The sequence below is a fragment of the Zea mays genome, chromosome 7 (genome assembly GCF_902167145.1).
Source record: "Zea mays cultivar B73 chromosome 7, Zm-B73-REFERENCE-NAM-5.0, whole genome shotgun sequence".
In the NCBI taxonomy this organism is placed as follows: Eukaryota; Viridiplantae; Streptophyta; class Magnoliopsida; order Poales; family Poaceae; genus Zea; species Zea mays.
This window is the reverse complement of record NC_050102.1, coordinates 163,448,765-163,467,416: the sequence shown is the minus strand read 5'-3', so window position 1 is coordinate 163,467,416 and position 18,652 is coordinate 163,448,765. Positions and strand designations below refer to the sequence as shown.

The following is an 18,652-nucleotide window of genomic DNA, read 5'->3' as shown; positions in this document are numbered from 1 at the left end:
AACTTTGGTTAGTTTGTAACCGTAGTCCCTAAGGGTTTGCCTCATCCAAAGTAGTTGCGCTCAACAATGTCCTACGACAATGTACTCGGCTTCGGCGGTAGAAAGAGCTACGAAATTTTGCTTCTTTGAAGCCCAAGACACCAAGTACCTTCCCAAGAACTGGCAAGTCCCCGATGTGCTCTTTCTATTAATTTTACACCCCGCCCAATCGGCATCCAAATAACCAATTAAATCAAAAGTGGATCCCCTGGGATACCAAAGCCCAAACTTAGGAGTATAAACTAAATATCTCAAGATTCGTTTTACGGCCGTAAGGTGAGCTTCCTTAGGGTCGGCTTGGAATCTTGCACACATGCATACGGAAAGCATAATATCCGGTCGAGATGCACATAAATATAGCAAAGATCCTATCATCGACCGGTATACCTTTTGATCGACGGATTTACCTCCCTCGTCGAGGTCGAGATGCCCATTGGTTCCCATGGGTGTCTTGATGGGTTTGGCATCCTTCATCCCAAACTTGCTTAGAATATCTTGAGTATACTTCGTTTGGCTTAGGAAGGTGCCTTCTTGGAGTTGCTTTACTTGAAATCCTAAGAAATACTTCAACTCCTCCATCATAGACATCTCAAACTTTTGTGTCATGATCCTACTAAATTCTTCACATGTAGACTCGTTAGTAGACCCAAATATAATATCATCAACATAAATTTGGCATACGAACAAGTCATTTTCAAGAGTTTTAGTAAAGAGTGTAGGATCGGCCTTTCCGACTTTGAAGCCATTAGCAATAAGGAAATCCCTAAGGCATTCATACCATGCTCTTGGGGCTTGCTTGAGCCCATAAAGCGCCTTAGAGAGTTTATACACATGGTTAGGGTACTTGAAAGGGAATTAGACTTACACCTAGTCCCTAATTAATTTTGGTGGTTGAATTACCCAACACAAATAATTGGACTAACTAGTTTGCCCAAGTGTATAGATTATACAGGTGCTAAAGGTTCACACTTAGCCAATAAAAAGACCAAGAGTTGGATTCAACAAAAGAGCAAAGGGCCTACCGAAGGCACCTCTGGTCTGGAGGCACCGGACTGTCCGGTGCACATCGGACAGTGTCCGGTGCACCACCGGACAGTGTCCGGTGCACCAGAGGACTCCAACGCAAACTCGCCACCTTCGGGAATTTCCAGAGGCACTCGCGCTATAATTCACCGGACTGTCCGGTGTACACCGGACAGTGTCCGGTGCGCCAAGGAGGAGCGGCCTCAGGAACTCGCCAGCTTCGGGAATCTCCAACGGCTAGTCCGCTATAATTCACCGGACTGTCCGGTGTGCACCGGACTGTCCGGTGCAACTCCGGAGCAACGGCTAACTCGCGCCAACGGCTACCTGCAGAGCATTAAATGCGCGCGCAGCGCGCGCAGAAGTCAGGCGCGCCCATACTGGCACACCGGACAGCAAACAGTACCTGTCCGGTGTGCACCGGACACCCAGGAGGGCCCACAAGACAGGAGCTCCAACGGTCAGAATCCAACGGCAGTGATGACGTGGCGGGGGCACCGGACATGTCCGGTGTGCACCGGACTGTCCGGTGCGCCATCGAACAGACAGCCTCCCAACGGCCACATTTGGTGGTTGGGGCTATAAATACCCCAACCACCCCATCATTCATTGGATCCAAGTTTTCCACTTCTCAACCACTTACAAGAGCTAGGCATTCAATTCTAGACACACCAAAGAGATCAAATCCTCTCCAATTCCACTCAAGGCTTTAGTGATTAGAGAGAGAGATTTGCCGTGTTCTTTTGAGCTCTTGCGCTTGGATTGCTTCCTTTCTTTCTCACTTGTTCTTGTGATCAAAGATCCATTGTAATCAAGGCAAGAGGCACCAATTGTGTGGTGGCCCTTGCAGGGAAGTTTTGTTCCCGACTTTGATTTGAGAAGAGAAGCTCACTCGATCTGAGGGATCGTTTGAGAGAGGGAAGGGTTGAAAGAGACCCGGCCTTTGTGGCCTCCTCAACGGGGAGTAGGTTTGCGAGAACCGAACCTCGGTAAAACAAATCCGCGTGTCTCACTCTTTATTTGCTTGCGATTTGTTTTGCGCCCTCTCTCGCGGACTCGTTTCTTTATTACTAACGCTAACCCGACTTGTAGTTGTGTTTATATTTGTAAATTTCAGTTTCGCCCTATTCACCCCCCCTCTAGGCGACTATCAATTGATATCAGAGCCCGGTGCTTCATTAGAGCCTAACCGCTCGAAGTGATGTCGGGAGATCACGCCAAGAAGGAGATGGAGACCGGCGAAAAGCCCACTACAAGCCACGGGAGCACTTCATCGGAAGAGTCCCGCACCAAAAGGAGGGAGAAGAAGAAGAGCTCCTCCAACAAAGGGAAGGAGAAGAAATCTTCTTCTCACCACAAAGAGAAGAAGGAAAAATCTTTTTCCCACAAGCCGCGTCGAAGCGGAGACAAGCAAAAGAGGATGAGGAAAGTGGTCTACTACGAGACCGACACTTCATCAACATCGACCTCCGACTCCGATGCGCCCTCCGTAACTTCTAAACGCCAAGAGCGTAAGAAGTTTAGTAAGATCCCCCTACACTACCCTCGCATTTCTAAACATGCACCTTTACTTTCCGTCCCATTAGGCAAACCACCAACTTTTGATGGTGAAGATTATGCTAGGTGGAGTGATTTAATGCGATTTCATCTAACCTCACTCCACAAAAGTATATGGGATGTTGTTGAGTTTGGTGCACAGGTACCATCCGTAGGGGATAAGGACTATGATGAGGATGAGGTGGCCCAAATCGAGCACTTCAACTCTCAAGCAACAACAATACTCCTCGCCTCACTAAGTAGAGAGGAGTATAACAAAGTACAAGGGTTGAAAAGTGCCAAGGAGGTTTGGGATGTGCTCAAAACCGCGCACGAGGGAGACGAGCTCACCAAGATCACCAAGCGGGAAACGATCGAGGGGGAGCTCGGTCGGTTCCGGCTTCGCAAAGGGGAGGAGCCACAACACATGTACAACCGGCTCAAGACCTTGGTGAACCAAGTACGCAACCTCGGGAGCGTAAAGTGGGATGACCATGAAGTGGTTAAGGTTATTCTAAGATCTCTTATTTTCCTTAACCCTACTCAAGTTCAATTAATTCGTGGTAATCCTAGATATACTAAAATGACCCCCGAGGAAGTAATCGGGCATTTTGTAAGTTTTGAGTGCAAGATCGAAGGCTCGAGGAAGATCAACGAGCTTGATGATCCATCTACATCCGAAGCTCAACCCGTCGCATTCAAGGCGATGGAAGACAAGAAGGAGGAGTCTACACCAAGTCGACAACCAATAGACGCCTCCAAGCTCGACAATGAGGAAATGGCGCTCGTCATCAAGAGCTTCCGCCAAATCCTCAAGCAAAGGAGAGGGAAAGACTACAAGTCCCGCTCCAAGAAAGTTTGCTACAAATGTGGTAAGCCCGGTCATTTTATTGCTAAATGTCCCATATCTAGTGACAGTGACCGAGGCGACGACAAGAAGGGGAGAAGAAAGGAGAAGAAGAGGTACTACAAGAAGAAGGGCGGCGATGCCCATGTTTGTCGCGAGTGGGACTCCGACGAAAGCCCAAGCGACTCCTCCTCCGACGAGGATGCCGCCAACATCGCCGTCACCAAGGGACTTCTCTTCCCCAACGTCGGCCACAAGTGCCTCATGGCAAAGGACGGCAAAAAGGTTAAATCAAAATCCTCCACTAAATATGAATCTTCTAGTGATGAAAATGTTAGTGATGAGGAAGACAACTTGCGATCTCTTTTTGCCAACCTTAACATAAAACAAAAAGAAAAATTAAATGAATTGGTTAGTGCTATTCATGAAAAGGATGACCTTTTGGATTCCCAAGAGGACCTCCTTATTAAGGAAAACAAGAAACATGTTAAGGTTAAAAATGCCTATGCTCTAGAAGTAGAAAAATGTCAAAAACTATCTAGTGAGCTAAGCACTTGCCGTGAGATGATTGACAACCTTAGGAATGAGAATGCTACTTTAAATACTAAGGTTGATTCTATTGCTTGCAATGTTTCTATTCCCAATCTTAGAAATGATAATGATGATTTACTTGCTAAGATTGAAGAATTTAACATTTCTCTTGCTAGCCTTAGAGTAGAAAATGAAAATTTGCTTGCTAAGGCTAAAGATTTTGATGTTTGCAATGCTACAATTTCCGACCTTAGAACTAAGAATGATATCTTGCATGCTAAGGTTGTAGAATTAAAATCTTGCAAACCCTCTACATCAACCGTTGAGCACACTTCTATTTGCACTAGATGTAGAGATGTTGATATCAATGCTATACATGATCACATGACTTTAATTAAGCAACAAAATGATCATATAGCTATATTAGATGCCAAAATTGCCGAGCATAACTTAGAGAATGAAAAATTTAAATTTGCTAGAAGTATGCTCTATAATGGGAGACGCCCGGGCATCAAGGATGGCATTGGCTTCCAAAGGGGAGACAATGTCAAACTTAGTGCCCCTCCTAAAAGATTGTCTAACTTTGTTAAAGGCAAGGCTCCCATGCCTCAAGATAACGAGGGTTACATTTTATACCCTGCCGGTTATCCTGAGAGCAAAATTAAGAAAATTCCTACTGCATCAAATGAACATAGTCTTTCATTTAAAACTTTTGATGCATCTTATGTTTTGACTAACAAATCCGGCAAAGTAGTTGCCAAATATGTTGGGGGCAAACACAAGGGGTCAAAGACTTGTGTTTGGGTACCCAAAGTTCTTGTGTCTAATGCCAAAGGACCCAAAACCATTTGGGTACCTAAAGTCAAGAACTAAACTTGTTTTGTAGGTTTATGCATCCGGGGGCTCAAGTTGGATACTCGACAGCGGGTGCACAAACCACATGACAGGGGAGAAGAAAATGTTCTCCTCATATGAGAAAAACCAAGATCCCCAATGAGCGATCACATTCGGGGATGGAAATCAAGGTTTGGTCAAAGGTTTGGGTAAAATTGCTATATCTCCTGACCATTCCATTTCCAATGTTTTTCTTGTTGATTCTTTAGATTACAACTTGCTTTCTGTATCTCAATTATGTCAAATGGGCTACAACTGTCTATTCACTGATGTTGGTGTCACTGTCTTTAGAAGAAGTGATGATTCAATAGCATTTAAGGGAGTGTTAGAGGGTCAGCTATACTTGGTAGATTTTGATAGAGCTGAACTCGACACTTGCTTAATTGCTAAGACTAACATGGGTTGGCTCTGGCATCGCCGACTAGCCCATGTTGGGATGAAGAATCTTCACAAGCTTCTAAAGGGAGAACACATTTTAGGATTAACAAATGTTCATTTTGAGAAAGACAGGATTTGTAGTGCATGCCAAGCAGGGAAGCAAGTTGGCTCTCATCATCCACATAAGAACATCATGACGACCGACAGGCCACTAGAGCTCCTACACATGGACCTATTCGGCCCGATTGCTTACATAAGCATCGGCGGGAGTAAGTACTGTCTAGTTATTGTGGATGATTATTCTCGCTTCACTTGGGTATTCTTTTTACAGGAAAAATCTCAAACCCAAGAGACCTTAAAGGGATTCTTGAGACGGGCTCAAAATGAGTTCGGCTTAAGGATCAAGAAAATTAGAAGCGACAACGGGACGGAGTTCAAGAACTCACAAATAGAAGGCTTCCTTGAGGAGGAGGGCATCAAGCATGAGTTCTCTTCTCCCTACACGCCACAATAAAATGGTGTAGTGGAGAGGAAGAATCGAACTCTATTGGACATGGCAAGGACCATGCTTGATGAGTACAAGACTTCGGATCGGTTTTGGGCCGAGGCAGTCAACACCGCCTGCTACGCCATCAACCAGTTATATCTACACCGAATCCTCAAGAAGACATCCTATGAACTCCTAACCGGTAAAAAGCCCAACATTTCATATTTTAGAGTCTTTGGTAGCAAATGCTTTATTCTTGTTAAAAGAGGTAGAAAATCTAAATTTGCTCCTAAGACTGTAGAAGGCTTTTTACTAGGATATGATTCAAACACAAGGGCATATAGAGTCTTTAACAAGTCCTCCGGACAAGTTGAAGTTTCTTGTGACGTTGTGTTTGATGAGACTAACAGCTCTCAAGTAGAGCAAGTTGATCTTGATGAGATAGGTGAAGAAGAGGCTCCATGCATCGCGCTAAGGAACATGTCCATTGGGGATGTATGTCCTAAGGAATCCGAAGAGCCTCCAAATGCACAAGATCAACCATCCTCCTCCATGCACGCATCTCCACCAACTCAAAATAAGGATGAAGCTCAAGTTGATGAAGAAGAAGATCAATCAAATGAGCCACCTCAAGATGACGGCATTGGTCAAGGGGGAGATGCAAATGAGGAAGACAAGGAGGATGAAGAGCAAAGGCCGCCACACCCAAGAGTCCACCAAGCAATCCAACGAGATCACCCCGTCGACACCATCCTCGGCGACATTCATAAGGGGGTAACTACTAGATCTCGTGTTGCACATTTTTGTGAACATTACTCTTTTGTTTCCTCTATTGAGCCACACAGGGTAGAGGAAGCACTCCAAGATTCGGATTGGGTGGTGGCAATGCAAGAGGAGCTCAACAACTTCACTAGGAATGAGGTATGGCATTTAGTTCCACGTCCTAACCAAAATGTTGTAGGAACCAAATGGGTCTTCCGCAACAAGCAAGATGAGCATGGTGTGGTGACAAGGAACAAAGCTCGACTTGTGGCCAAGGGATACTCCCAAGTCGAAGGTTTGGATTTCGGTGAAACCTATGCACCCGTAGCTAGGCTTGAGTCAATTCGAATATTATTGGCCTATGCTACTTACCATGGCTTTAAGCTTTATCAAATGGACGTGAAAAGTGCCTTCCTCAATGGACCAATCAAGGAAGAGGTCTATGTTGAGCAACCTCCCGGCTTTGAAGACAGTGAGTATCCTAACCATGTCTATAAGCTCTCTAAGGCGCTTTATGGGCTCAAGCAAGCCCCAAGAGCATGGTATGAATGCCTTAGAGATTTTCTTATTGCAAATGGATTCAAAGTCGGAAAGGCCGATCCTACACTCTTTACTAAAACTCTTGAAAATGACTTGTTTGTATGCCAAATTTATGTTGATGATATTATATTTGGGTCTACTAACGAGTCTACATGTGAAGAGTTTAGTAGGATCATGACACAAAAGTTCGAGATGTCTATGATGGGGGAGTTGAAGTATTTCCTAGGATTTCAAGTGAAGCAACTCCAAGAGGGCACCTTCATTAGCCAAACGAAGTACACTCAAGACATTCTAAACAAGTTTGGGATGAAGGATGCCAAACCCATCAAGACACCCATGGGAACTAATGGGCATCTCAACCTCGACACGGGAGGTAAGTCCGTGGATCAAAAGGTATACCGGTCAATGATAGGTTCTTTACTCTATTTATGCGCATCTCGACCGGATATTATGCTTTCCGTATGCATGTGTGCAAGATTCCAAGCCGACCCTAAGGAAGCTCACCTTACGGCCGTGAAACGAATCTTGAGATATTTGGCTTATACTCCTAAGTTTGGGCTTTGGTATCCTAGGGGATCCACATTTGATTTGATTGGTTATTCGGATGCCGATTGGGCGGGGTGTAAAATCAATAGGAAGAGCACATCGGGGACTTGCCAGTTCTTGGGAAGATCCTTGGTGTCTTGGGCTTCAAAGAAGCAAAATTCGGTCGCTCTTTCCACCGCCGAAGCCGAGTACATTGCCGCAGGTCATTGTTGCGCGCAATTGCTTTGGATGAGGCAAACCCTGCGGGACTACGGTTACAAATTAACCAAAGTCCCTTTGCTATGTGATAATGAGAGTGCAATCAAAATGGCCGACAATCCCGTCGAGCATAGCCGCACTAAGCACATAGCCATTCGGTATCATTTTCTTAGGGATCACCAACAAAAGGGAGATATCGAGATTTCATACATTAACACTAAAGATCAATTAGCCGATATCTTTACCAAGCCTCTTGATGAACAATCTTTTAACAAACTTAGGCATGAGCTCAATATTCTTGATTCGCGCAATTTCTTTTGCTAGATTGCACACATAGCTCATTTTATATACCTTTGATCATGTCTCTTTCATATGCTATGACTAATGTGTTTTCAAGTCTATTTCAAACCAAGTCATAGGTGTATTGAAAGGAAATTGGAGTCTTCGGCGAAGACAAAGGCTTCCACTCCGTAACTCATCCTTCGCCGTCTCTCCAAGCAACTTTTCATTTTTGGGGGATAAAAGCATGAGCATCCAAGAAAAGGACTTTGTCTTTGGGGGAGAAAGTAAGAGCCCAAAGCAAAAGGACCGGACTTCGTCTTTGGTATAATCTTAACTCATTTATTTATGACCAAAGGGGAAGAAAAGCACTTCGAGGGCTCTAATGATTCCGTTTTTGGCGATTCATGCCAAAGGGGGAGAAAGTAAGAGAGCCCAAAGCAAAAGGACCGCACCACCACCTATTTCAAATTTCAAAAACTCAGTGTTGAATATTTTCAATTGGTATCCTATTATGTTCAAAAGGGGGAGAAAGTAGTATTTCAAAATGATACATCAAAACCCTCTTGAACACTAAGAGGAGGATCTCATTTAGGGGGAGTTTTTGTTTAGTCAAAGGAAAAGCATTTGAAACAGGGGGAGAAAATTTCAAATCTTGAGAATGCTTTGCAAAATCATATTCGTTTACCTTTGACTATTTGCAAAAGAACTTTGAAAAGGATTTACAAAAGAGTTTGCAAAAACAAAACATGTGGTGCAAGCGTGGTCCAAAATATTATAAGTAAGAAACAATCCATGCATATCTAGTAAGTATTTATATTGGCTCAATTCCAAGCAACCTTTGCACTTATATTATGCAAACTAGTTCAATTATGCACTTCTATATTTGCTTTGGTTTGTGTTGGCATCAATCACCAAAAAGGGGGAGATTGAAAGGGAATTAGACTTACACCTAGTCCCTAATTAATTTTGGTGGTTGAATTACCCAACACAAATAATTGGACTAACTAGTTTGCCCAAGTGTATAGATTATACAGGTGCTAAAGGTTCACACTTAGCCAATAAAAAGACCAAGAGTTGGGTTCAACAAAAGAGCAAAGGGCCTACCGAAGGCACCTCTGGTCTGGAGGCACCGGACTGTCCGGTGCACCAGAGGACTCCAACGCAAACTCGCCACCTTCGGGAATTTCCAGAGGCACTCGCGCTATAATTCACCGGACTGTCCGGTGTACACCGGACAGTGTCCGGTGCGCCAAGGAGGAGCGGCCTCAGGAACTCGCCAGCTTCGGGAATCTCCAACGGCTAGTCCGCTATAATTCACCGGACTGTCCGGTGTGCACCGGACTGTCCGGTGCAACTCCGGAGCAACGGCTAACTCGCGCCAACGGCTACCTGCAGAGCATTAAATGCGCGCGCAGCGCGCGCAGAAGTCAGGCGCGCCCATACTGGCACACCGGACAGCAAACAGTACCTGTCCGGTGTGCACCGGACACCCAGGAGGGCCCACAAGACAGGAGCTCCAACGGCAGTGATGACGTGGCGGGGGCACCGGACATGTCCGGTGTGCACCGGACTGTCCGGTGCGCCATCGAACAGACAGCCTCCCAACGGCCACATTTGGTGGTTGGGGCTATAAATACCCCAACCACCCCATCATTCATTGCATCCAAGTTTTCCACTTCTCAACCACTTACAAGAGCTAGGCATTCAATTCTAGACACACCAAAGAGATCAAATCCTCTCCAATTCCACTCAAGGCTTTAGTGATTAGAGAGAGAGATTTGTCGTGTTCTTTTGAGCTCTTGCGCTTGGATTGCTTCCTTTCTTTCTCACTTGTTCTTGTGATCAAAGATCCATTGTAATCAAGGCAAGAGGCACCAATTGTGTGGTGGCCCTTGCGGGGAAGTTTTGTTCCCGGCTTTGATTTGAGAAGAGAAGCTCACTCGATCCGAGGGATCGTTTGAGAGAGGGAAGGGTTGAAAGAGACCCGGCCTTTGTGGCCTCCTCAACGGGGAGTAGGTTTGCGAGAACCGAACCTCGGTAAAACAAATCCGCGTGTCTCACTCTTTATTTGCTTGCGATTTGTTTTGCGCCCTCTCTCGCGGACTCGTTTCTTTATTACTAACGCTAACCCGACTTGTAGTTGTGTTTATATTTGTAAATTTCAGTTTCGCCCTATTCACCCCCCCCTCTAGGCGACTATCAGTACTCACTATCTTCAAAGCCGGGAGGTTGCTCAACATAGACCTCTTCCTTGATTGGTCCATTGAGGAAGGCACTTTTCACATCCATTTGGTAAAGCTTAAAGCCATGGTAAGTAGCATAGGCCAATAATATACGAATTGACTCAAGCCTAGCTACGGGTGCATAGGTTTCACCGAAATCCAAACCTTCGACTTGGGAGTATCCTTTGGCCACAAGTCGAGCTTTGTTCCTAGTCACCACACCATGCTCGTCTTGCTTGTTGCGGAAGACCCATTTGGTTCCTACAACATTTTGATTAGGACGTGGAACTAAATGTCATACCTCATTCCTTGTGAAGTTGTTGAGCTCCTCTTGCATCGCTACCACCCAATCCGAATCTTGAAGTGCTTCCTCTACCCTGTGTGGCTCAATAGAGGAAACAAAAGAGTAGTGCTCACAAAAATGTGCAACACGAGATCTAGTGGTTACCCCCTTATGAATGTCGCCGAGGATGATGTCGACGGGGTGATCTCGTTGGATTGCTTGGTGGACTCTTGGGTGTGGCGGCCTTTGTTCTTCATCCTCCTTGTCTTGATCATTCGCATCTCCCCCTTGATCATTGCCGTCATCTTGAGGTGGCTCATTTGCTTGATCTTCTCCTTCATCAACTTGAGCCTCATCCTCATTTTGAGTTGGTGGAGATGCTTGCGTGGAGGAGGATGGTTGATCTTGTGCATTTGGAGGCTCTTCGGATTCCTTAGGACACACATCCCCAATGGACATGTTCCTTAGCGCGATGCACGGAGCCTCTTCAATACCTATCTCATCAAGATCAACTTGCTCTACTTGAGAGCCGTTAGTCTCATCAAACACAACGTCACAAGAAACTTCAACTTGTCCAGTGGACTTGTTAAAGACTCTATATGCCCTTGTGTTTGAATCATATCCTAGTAAAAAGCCTTCTACAGTCTTAGGAGCAAATTTAGATTTTCTACCTCTTTTAACAAGAATAAAGCATTTGCTACCAAAGACTCTAAAATATGAAATGTTGGGCTTTTTACCGGTTAGGAGTTCGTATGATGTCTTCTTGAGGATTCGGTGTAGATATAACCGGTTGATGGCGTAGCAAGCGGTGTTAACCGCCTCGGCCCAAAACCGATCCGAAGTCTTGTACTCATCAAGCATGGTTCTTGCCATGTCCAATAGAGTTCTATTCTTCCTCTCCACTACACCATTTTGTTGAGGGGTGTAGGGAGAAGAGAACTCATGCTTGATGCCCTCCTCCTCAAGGAAGCCTTCAATTTGAGAGTTCTTGAACTCTGTTCAAGCCGAACTCATTTTGAGCCCGTCTCAAGAATCCTTTTAAAGTCTCTTGGGTATGAGATTTTTCCTGCAAAAAGAACACCCAAGTGAAGCGAGAATAATCATCCACAATAACTAGACAGTACTTACTCCCGCCGATGCTTATGTAAGCGATCGGGCCGAATAGGTCCATGTGTAGGAGCTCCAGTGGCCTGTCGGTCGTCATGATGTTCTTGTGTGGATGATGGGCACCAACCTGCTTTCCTGCTTGGCATGCGCTACAAACCCTGTCTTTCTCAAAATGAACATTTGTTAATCCTAAAATGTGCTCTCCCTTTAGAAGCTTGTGAAGATTCTTCATTCCAACATGGGCTAGTCGGCGGTGCCAGAGCCAACCCATGTTAGTCTTAGCAATTAAGCATGTGTCGAGTTCAGCTCTATCAAAATCTACTAAGTATAGCTGACCCTCTAACACACCCTTAAATGCTATTGAATCATCACTTCTTCTAAAGACAGTGACACCTACATTAGTAAAGAGACAGTTGTAGCCCATTTGACATAATTGAGAAACGGAAAGCAAATTGTAATCTAATGAATCTACAAGAAATACATTGGAAATAGAGTGGTCAGGAGATATAGCAATTTTACCCAATCCTTTGACCAAACCTTGATTTCCATCCCCGAATGTGATAGCTCGTTGGGGATCTTGGTTTTTCTCATAGGAGGAGAACATCTTCTTCTCCCCTGTCATGTGTTTTCAAGTAAATTTCAAACCAAGTCATAGGTATATTGAAAGGGAATTGAAGTCTTCGGTGAAGACAAATGCTTCCACTCCACTCCATAACTCATCCTTCGCCGTCGCTCTGAGCATCTCTCCGGCTTTGGTATAATCTTCACTCATATTTTATTTGCCAAAGGGGAGAAAGTAGCTTAAAAGGGCTCTAATGACTCTGTTTTTGGCGATTCATGCCAAAGGGGGAGAGAGTATTAGCCCAAAGCAAAAGGATCGCACCACCACCTAATTTAAAAAAAAGAAATTTTCAATTGGTAAATTTCAAATTGGTATCTCATTGTGTTCAAAAAGGGGAGAGAGTATTTTCAAAATCAATATCTTAAAACCCTCTTGAACACTAAGAGGAGGAATTTATCAAGGGGGAGTTTTGTTTAGTCAAAGGAAAAGCATTTGAAACAGGGGGAGAAAATTTCAAATCTTGAAAATGCTTCGCAAAATCTTATTCATTTACCTTTGACTATTTGCAAAAGAACTTTGAAAAGGATTTACAAAAGAATTTGCAAAAACAAAACATGTGGTGCAAGCGTGGTCCAAAATGTTGAAATTAAAGAAACAATCCATGCATATCATAAGTATTTATATTGGCTCAATTCCAAGTAACCTTTGCACGTACATTTTGCAAACTAGTTCAATTATGCACTTCTCTACTTGCTTTGGTTTGTGTTGGCATCAATCACCAAAAAGGGGGAGATTGAAAGGGAATTAGGCTTACACCTATTTCCTAAATGATTTTGGTGGTTGAATTGCCCAACACAAATAATTGGACTAACTAGTTTGCTCTAGTCTATAAGTTATACAGGTGCCAAAGGTTCACACTTAGCTAATAAAAAGACCAAGAATTGGGTTCAACAAAGAGAGCAAGGGATAACCGAAGGCTGCCCTGGTCTGGCGCACCGGACTGTCCGATGTGCCACCGGACAGTGTTCGGTGCACCAGGGAACTCCAAGCCAAACTCTTCACCTTCGGGAATTTTCAGAGGCGCCTCGCTATAATTCACCGGACTGTCCGGTGCTCCAGAGGAGAGCGACTCTGAACTCGCCAGCTTCGGGAATCCGCTCCACTATAATTCACCGGACTGTGCGGTGAGCCAGCGGAGCAACGACTACTTCGCGCCAACGGTCACCTGCAGAAGCATTTAATGCGCGCCAGAGCGCGCAGAAGTCAGGCACGCGCGAAGTGGCGCACCAGACACTCTATAGTACATGTCCGGTGTGCCACCGGACATCCAGGCGGGCCCAGCAGTCAGAGCTCCAACGGTCGGAACCCAACGGCCTGGTGACGTGGCTGGCGCACCGAACACTGTCCGGTGTGCACCGGACTGTCCGGTGCACCATGCGACAGACAGCCTCCACCAAACGGCTAGTTTGGTGGTTGGGGTTATAAATACCCCCAACCACCCCACATTCAAGTCATCCAAGTTTTCCCACTTCAACTACTTACAAGAGCTCTAGCATTCAATTCTAGACACACCCAAGTGATCAAATCCTCTCCCAATTCCACACAAAGCTTTAGTGATTAGTGAGAGAGATTTGCTTGTGTTCTTTCGAGCTCTTGCGCTTGGATTGCTTCTTTCTTTCGTTCTTACTTGCGAACAACTCAATTGTAACCGAGGCAAGAGACACCAATTGTGTGGTGGTCCTTGCGGGGAAGTTTTGTTCCTGTTTGATTGAGAAGAAGAAGCTCACTCGGTCCGAGGGACCGTTTGAGAGAGGGAAAGGGTTGAAAGAGACCCGGTCTTCGTGACCACCTCAACGGGGAGTAGGTTTGCGAGAACCGAACCTCGGTAAAACAAATCCGCGTGTCACACTCTTTATTCTCTTGCGATTTGTTTTGCACCCTCTCTCTCGGACTCGATTATATTTCTAACGCTAACCCGGCTTGTAGTTGTGATTAACTTTGTAAATTTCAGTTTCGCCCTATTCACCCCCCTCTAGGCGACTTTCACTCCCCACTTCGTGCAACACTGTCGTGGACGTCGTGAAGCGGTGCCAACGCCTGTTTCTGCTCGCGGACTCGACCGGCGCGTTCGACGCTACCGTGGCGGTGCGGGTGACCCAGATGGTCATGTCGTCGCCGACCGAGAACGCAACACCCACAGGCTCCTCACAGGAGAGCACGGCGTGTTGGTTCTCGTGCAACAACAAGAGCAGCAAGCAACTGCAGCATGGCGGGCCGTTGTTGGATGGGTCGTCGTTGGGTGGACCGTCGTTCAGGGCCGGCTTGCAGTTGAGGCGGCTATCAGGGTGCTACGAGTGCCACATGGTGGTGGTCCCCTGAAAGTTGCCTAGAGGGGGTGAATAGGCAAGATAAAACTTTTTCAACAAAAACTAGAAATAAACTGGGTAAAACCCGTTAACTTTGTAAATGAGATGTTCTAAATGATCCACGGTGTTCAAAGTAGTAGATCTGAGAAGGGCACTTCTCAAAATCCACACACCAATAAGATAAGAACAAATCTTCCACAGAAGGGTGAGAGAACGAAGAACACAAACAAACACAATGAACAAGAACACAAGAGACACAAGATTTATCCCGAGATTCGGTCACACCACAAAAGGTGCCCTACTTCCTCGTTGAGGCGCCCACAAAGAGTCGGGTCTCTTTGAACCCTAATCCTCCCTTCGCCGACCACAAAGGTCAAGCCCACACACTAATCTTTGCTCAAACGAGCGGCTAATACAAACTTTCTTGTGGTCTTCCACAAGATTTGGAGACTCACAAGAGACACCTAGTCGTCTAGGAGCTAGAAGCTCCAAGAGTAATGAATCCACAAAGAACTCGATGTAGTACCAAAGCTCGAATGAAGAAGAGCAAGAGGGATTTAGAGATGAAGCACAAAAACTGCAGCTCTCAAGCTCACTCAAAGATTTCTCTCCAAAGATTTGAAATGGGAAAGGCAAGAGATGTGTGTGAGAGAGTGGGAGGTGTTTCTTAGGTTAGAAATGCATTTCAAATCGTGCTCACTTCTCTATGGGGAGAGAGGTAGGAGAGAGTATATATAGAAGGAGCTCAAAACTAGCCGTTGGGCAGATTTTTCTGCCTGAGACCAGTTGAACCGCCCCCTAGGGCGGTTGAACCGCCCCTGGCAGGTTAGGCAGACTGTCTGCCAGTATGACTGTCAGGCTGACTGGCAGACTGACCTGCAGTCTGACCAAGGTTGATGAGACTAGTTGAACCGCCCCTGACAGCTCTGGCGACCTATTCGCCAGTCTGACTGGCAGACTATTGGTCAGAGGTCAGAGGGGTAAGAGACCAGCTGAACTGCCCCTCGGGACCAGTTCAACTGGCCTTGACCAGTAAGTTTAGGAGAGAAAACCCTAGCTCAACTGCCCGGAGACAAGTTCAGCTGGTGTATGGTCAAAGAGGTTCACAGTTGAAGTTGAGTTCAGCTGGAGTTGAGAAAGCTCAACTGTAGTTGAGACAGCTCAGCTGAAAAGCTCAATTGTAGTTGAAAAAGCTCAACTCAGCTGAAAAGCTCAACTGTAGTTGAAAAAGCTCAACTCAGCCGAAGTTTAGTTCATTTGAAAAGCTCAACTGCGGTTGAAGAAGTTCAGCTCCTTTTCAACAAGAACACTCTAGGTTTCTCAAACCTAACCACGGTCAACCATAGAATGTTCAAGAGTTTTTTGGTTTTCAAAAATAGCTTTTGAATATAGAGGCTTGAGCTTTGACAAACACCAACCTTCCTTTTGGATCCCCCTTGATAGTACGATGATTCCTATACTCAAGTTAAATAAAATATAATTAAGTAAACTCCTTGAGTAATTGGCGTCTCATGTGTGATTTCTCCATGGCGTTGCTTCATAAGGATCACAAACATCTTTGTCTCACCTTTTGAAGCAAACACAAATCAAACCCTGTGGCTTGTACCATATCACCATATACGAGTTCAAATCATGGCTTCAAGTCACCTTACTGATGCATGAACATGTTATAACTCTTCATAGCTGATTAGTTCATCGACTTAGTGCAAGTACTCTCTTCTTCAACTTAGCCATGGTACCTCGGTCTACAAGTCGTCGCTTGGCCTTCACCTTCACTTAGTTCCTCGAAACCCTTTCCTTGCTATCTTCACCCTATCAAGCCATTCTTGAGTCACATCCTATTGAGCATCCATTGAGAGAATCATTTCTTCAATATTGTGAACCTTGCTTGAATGTCTTCTAGATAGAATTGTTAAGATCAATCAAGCTCTAGTTTGATTCTCATAGAAGCATATATGGATTGATAGTAATATGGTCAAGCCAATTCACGATTCCTTATATCTTATTCACTTTGGCTTGACCAATCCTCTTAATCACTTCATTCTCTATTCTGATCATATGTATGTAGTGATTTCTCAGGTCTTGTCCATATATTCAAACCAATATAGAGATCATATTATTCCATTTGCATTGTCTCATTGGTTATTTAACCTCGTGTTGAACCTTTGTTCATTGATCATTATACACTATTCAAGTATGTTCATCATACTGAATTTCCTGTTCAACACTTAGCAAACTCGTTAGACCTTTAAATGTGTTGTTATCCAAATCACCAAAACTCACAAAAGGGATGAATGCACTTTCATCCCCGTTAGCGGTAGCGCCTCCATGAGGGCCACCATCTGCCCCTGGTCGGACTGCGGCGATGTGTCCATCAGGCACGCATTGTCAGATCTTGGCACGATGGCCATGAACAGGCGCGCGCACGACGTCGTGCCCGTGCCGACTGCGGAGGGCAGCGGTGGATTGGATGAGGAAGCCAAGCGGCAGCAGCCAAGGGTGATGCTAGTGTGTCGAGCGATCACGGGAAGGGTGAAGCGGCCCAAAGAAGAGGAGCAGGCGGCGGTCGTCGCCGACATCGAGGGCAAGGAGGAGTACGACTCAGTGACGAGGTTGACCAGGGTGAACTGTCGTTCTGATTTCATCATCTGGAGGAGTCTGTTCGACGCGTGCTGCAGGCTGTGCAAGTTGTTCAACTGCCAGGAGCTCAAGCTCATAGACAGCCAATCTACATTGACCTTGATTGATGCTCAAGTGGTGTTTGAGGAAATGCAGCAAAGTGCTACCTCGGTTGGTGTCCCGCAGGATGCCTTCAACACGTTCTGCACCAAGACTGGTTCCAGCAAGCAGATGGCCAGAGCCATCTTTGTCGACCCTGAGCATGGTCTGTACCCCCAGCTCTTCCACCCAGAGCAGCTCATCTCAGGGAAGGAGGACACAACTAACAACTTCTCCCGTGGCTACTACACTATTGGAAAGGGAATGGTGCTGGTAGCTAACAACTTTGGTGATGACCTCCCTGCTCGCCGTAGTGAGATCAAGCAACCATGGCCTCCACCTCAGGAGTTGTCATGCTTGGATTTGAACATTATGGTCGTCTCTGTGTTCCTTGCTACCAGTGACCTACATGCAATGACCTACATATATGCTCTCTCTAGGAAAAGGCCAAGTTCAGAAGTCGGATAGGTTGTTTAAAGTGGCTGAGAAGAATGGCATCGGAACGGGTGTTGTCATGTACAATGCTCTGATCAATAGCCGCTGCACAGATGGAAATATGGAAAGAGCATATGAGATCATGGTAGAGATGGAGAAGAAGAGGATTGCCCCAGATAACGTGAGATACAATACGCTGATGAGGGAGTTTTGCTTGCTTGGGCAACTTGATGAAGCTCACACACTCATTGACGAGATGACAGAGGGGTACTGCTGTCAGCCGTGACCAAGACAATAGCTCAGTCTTTGTTTGGGATCCCGGTGGTGTTGCGAACAACAGCTTGGGGGCAAGCTGCATCTCAAAGAGAGGGAAATGTCAGGTACCCGGCCCATATGGTGTTCGCCGGCTCAATTAGCTGACAATACATAAGGAGCAGCAACAGTTGAAGAGAGGGTATGGAGAAACAATAGAATTCTTCTTCTTCTTCGTCAAGTATCGTAGTTCTCTACTGATATCGTCATCTTAGTTCTATACTGCTGTCTTCCTCATCCATTTCCACTTCCTCTGCTGTAACCGCTACTAGTTCTTAGTTGAATCAATACATATCGTCAGTAGGTCGCTGACACTACTCTGCGGCGGCACGTCGCGACGCGCGCTACCTCGTGTTGCTCTCATCCCCGGGCGTGGGAGGAGATGGTGCGGCGACGACCACGAGCAGCGTCTCCACCTGCGCCATGGCCTCCTCGAGGCGCTGGTGGAGAACGGCGCGAGGCATACCACATGAGTCTGTACAATGATACCAGGCAGCCACTGCCAATACAAAAGCCCACCTTCGGAAACTAGAAAAAGAAGAGTGGTTCGGATAGATCATTTTGATAACAATAACGACGACGAT

General features: G+C 45.7%; 1 protein-coding gene across 1 annotated transcript in view; it reads left to right on the top strand.

The window, feature by feature from the left end:
* The window catches only part of LOC103633251 (uncharacterized), a 28,531-nt gene extending 10,355 nt beyond the window's left edge, over nt 1-18,176 (top strand). The window contains exons 2-4 of the mRNA XM_008654948.1: nt 14,283-14,536; nt 17,083-17,772; nt 18,055-18,176. Coding sequence (XP_008653170.1) covers nt 14,283-14,536; nt 17,083-17,772; nt 18,055-18,176 — 1,066 coding nt within the window. The remainder of the gene's footprint in view (nt 1-14,282; nt 14,537-17,082; nt 17,773-18,054) is intronic.
* Nucleotides 18,177-18,652: the final 476 nt, after the last annotated feature.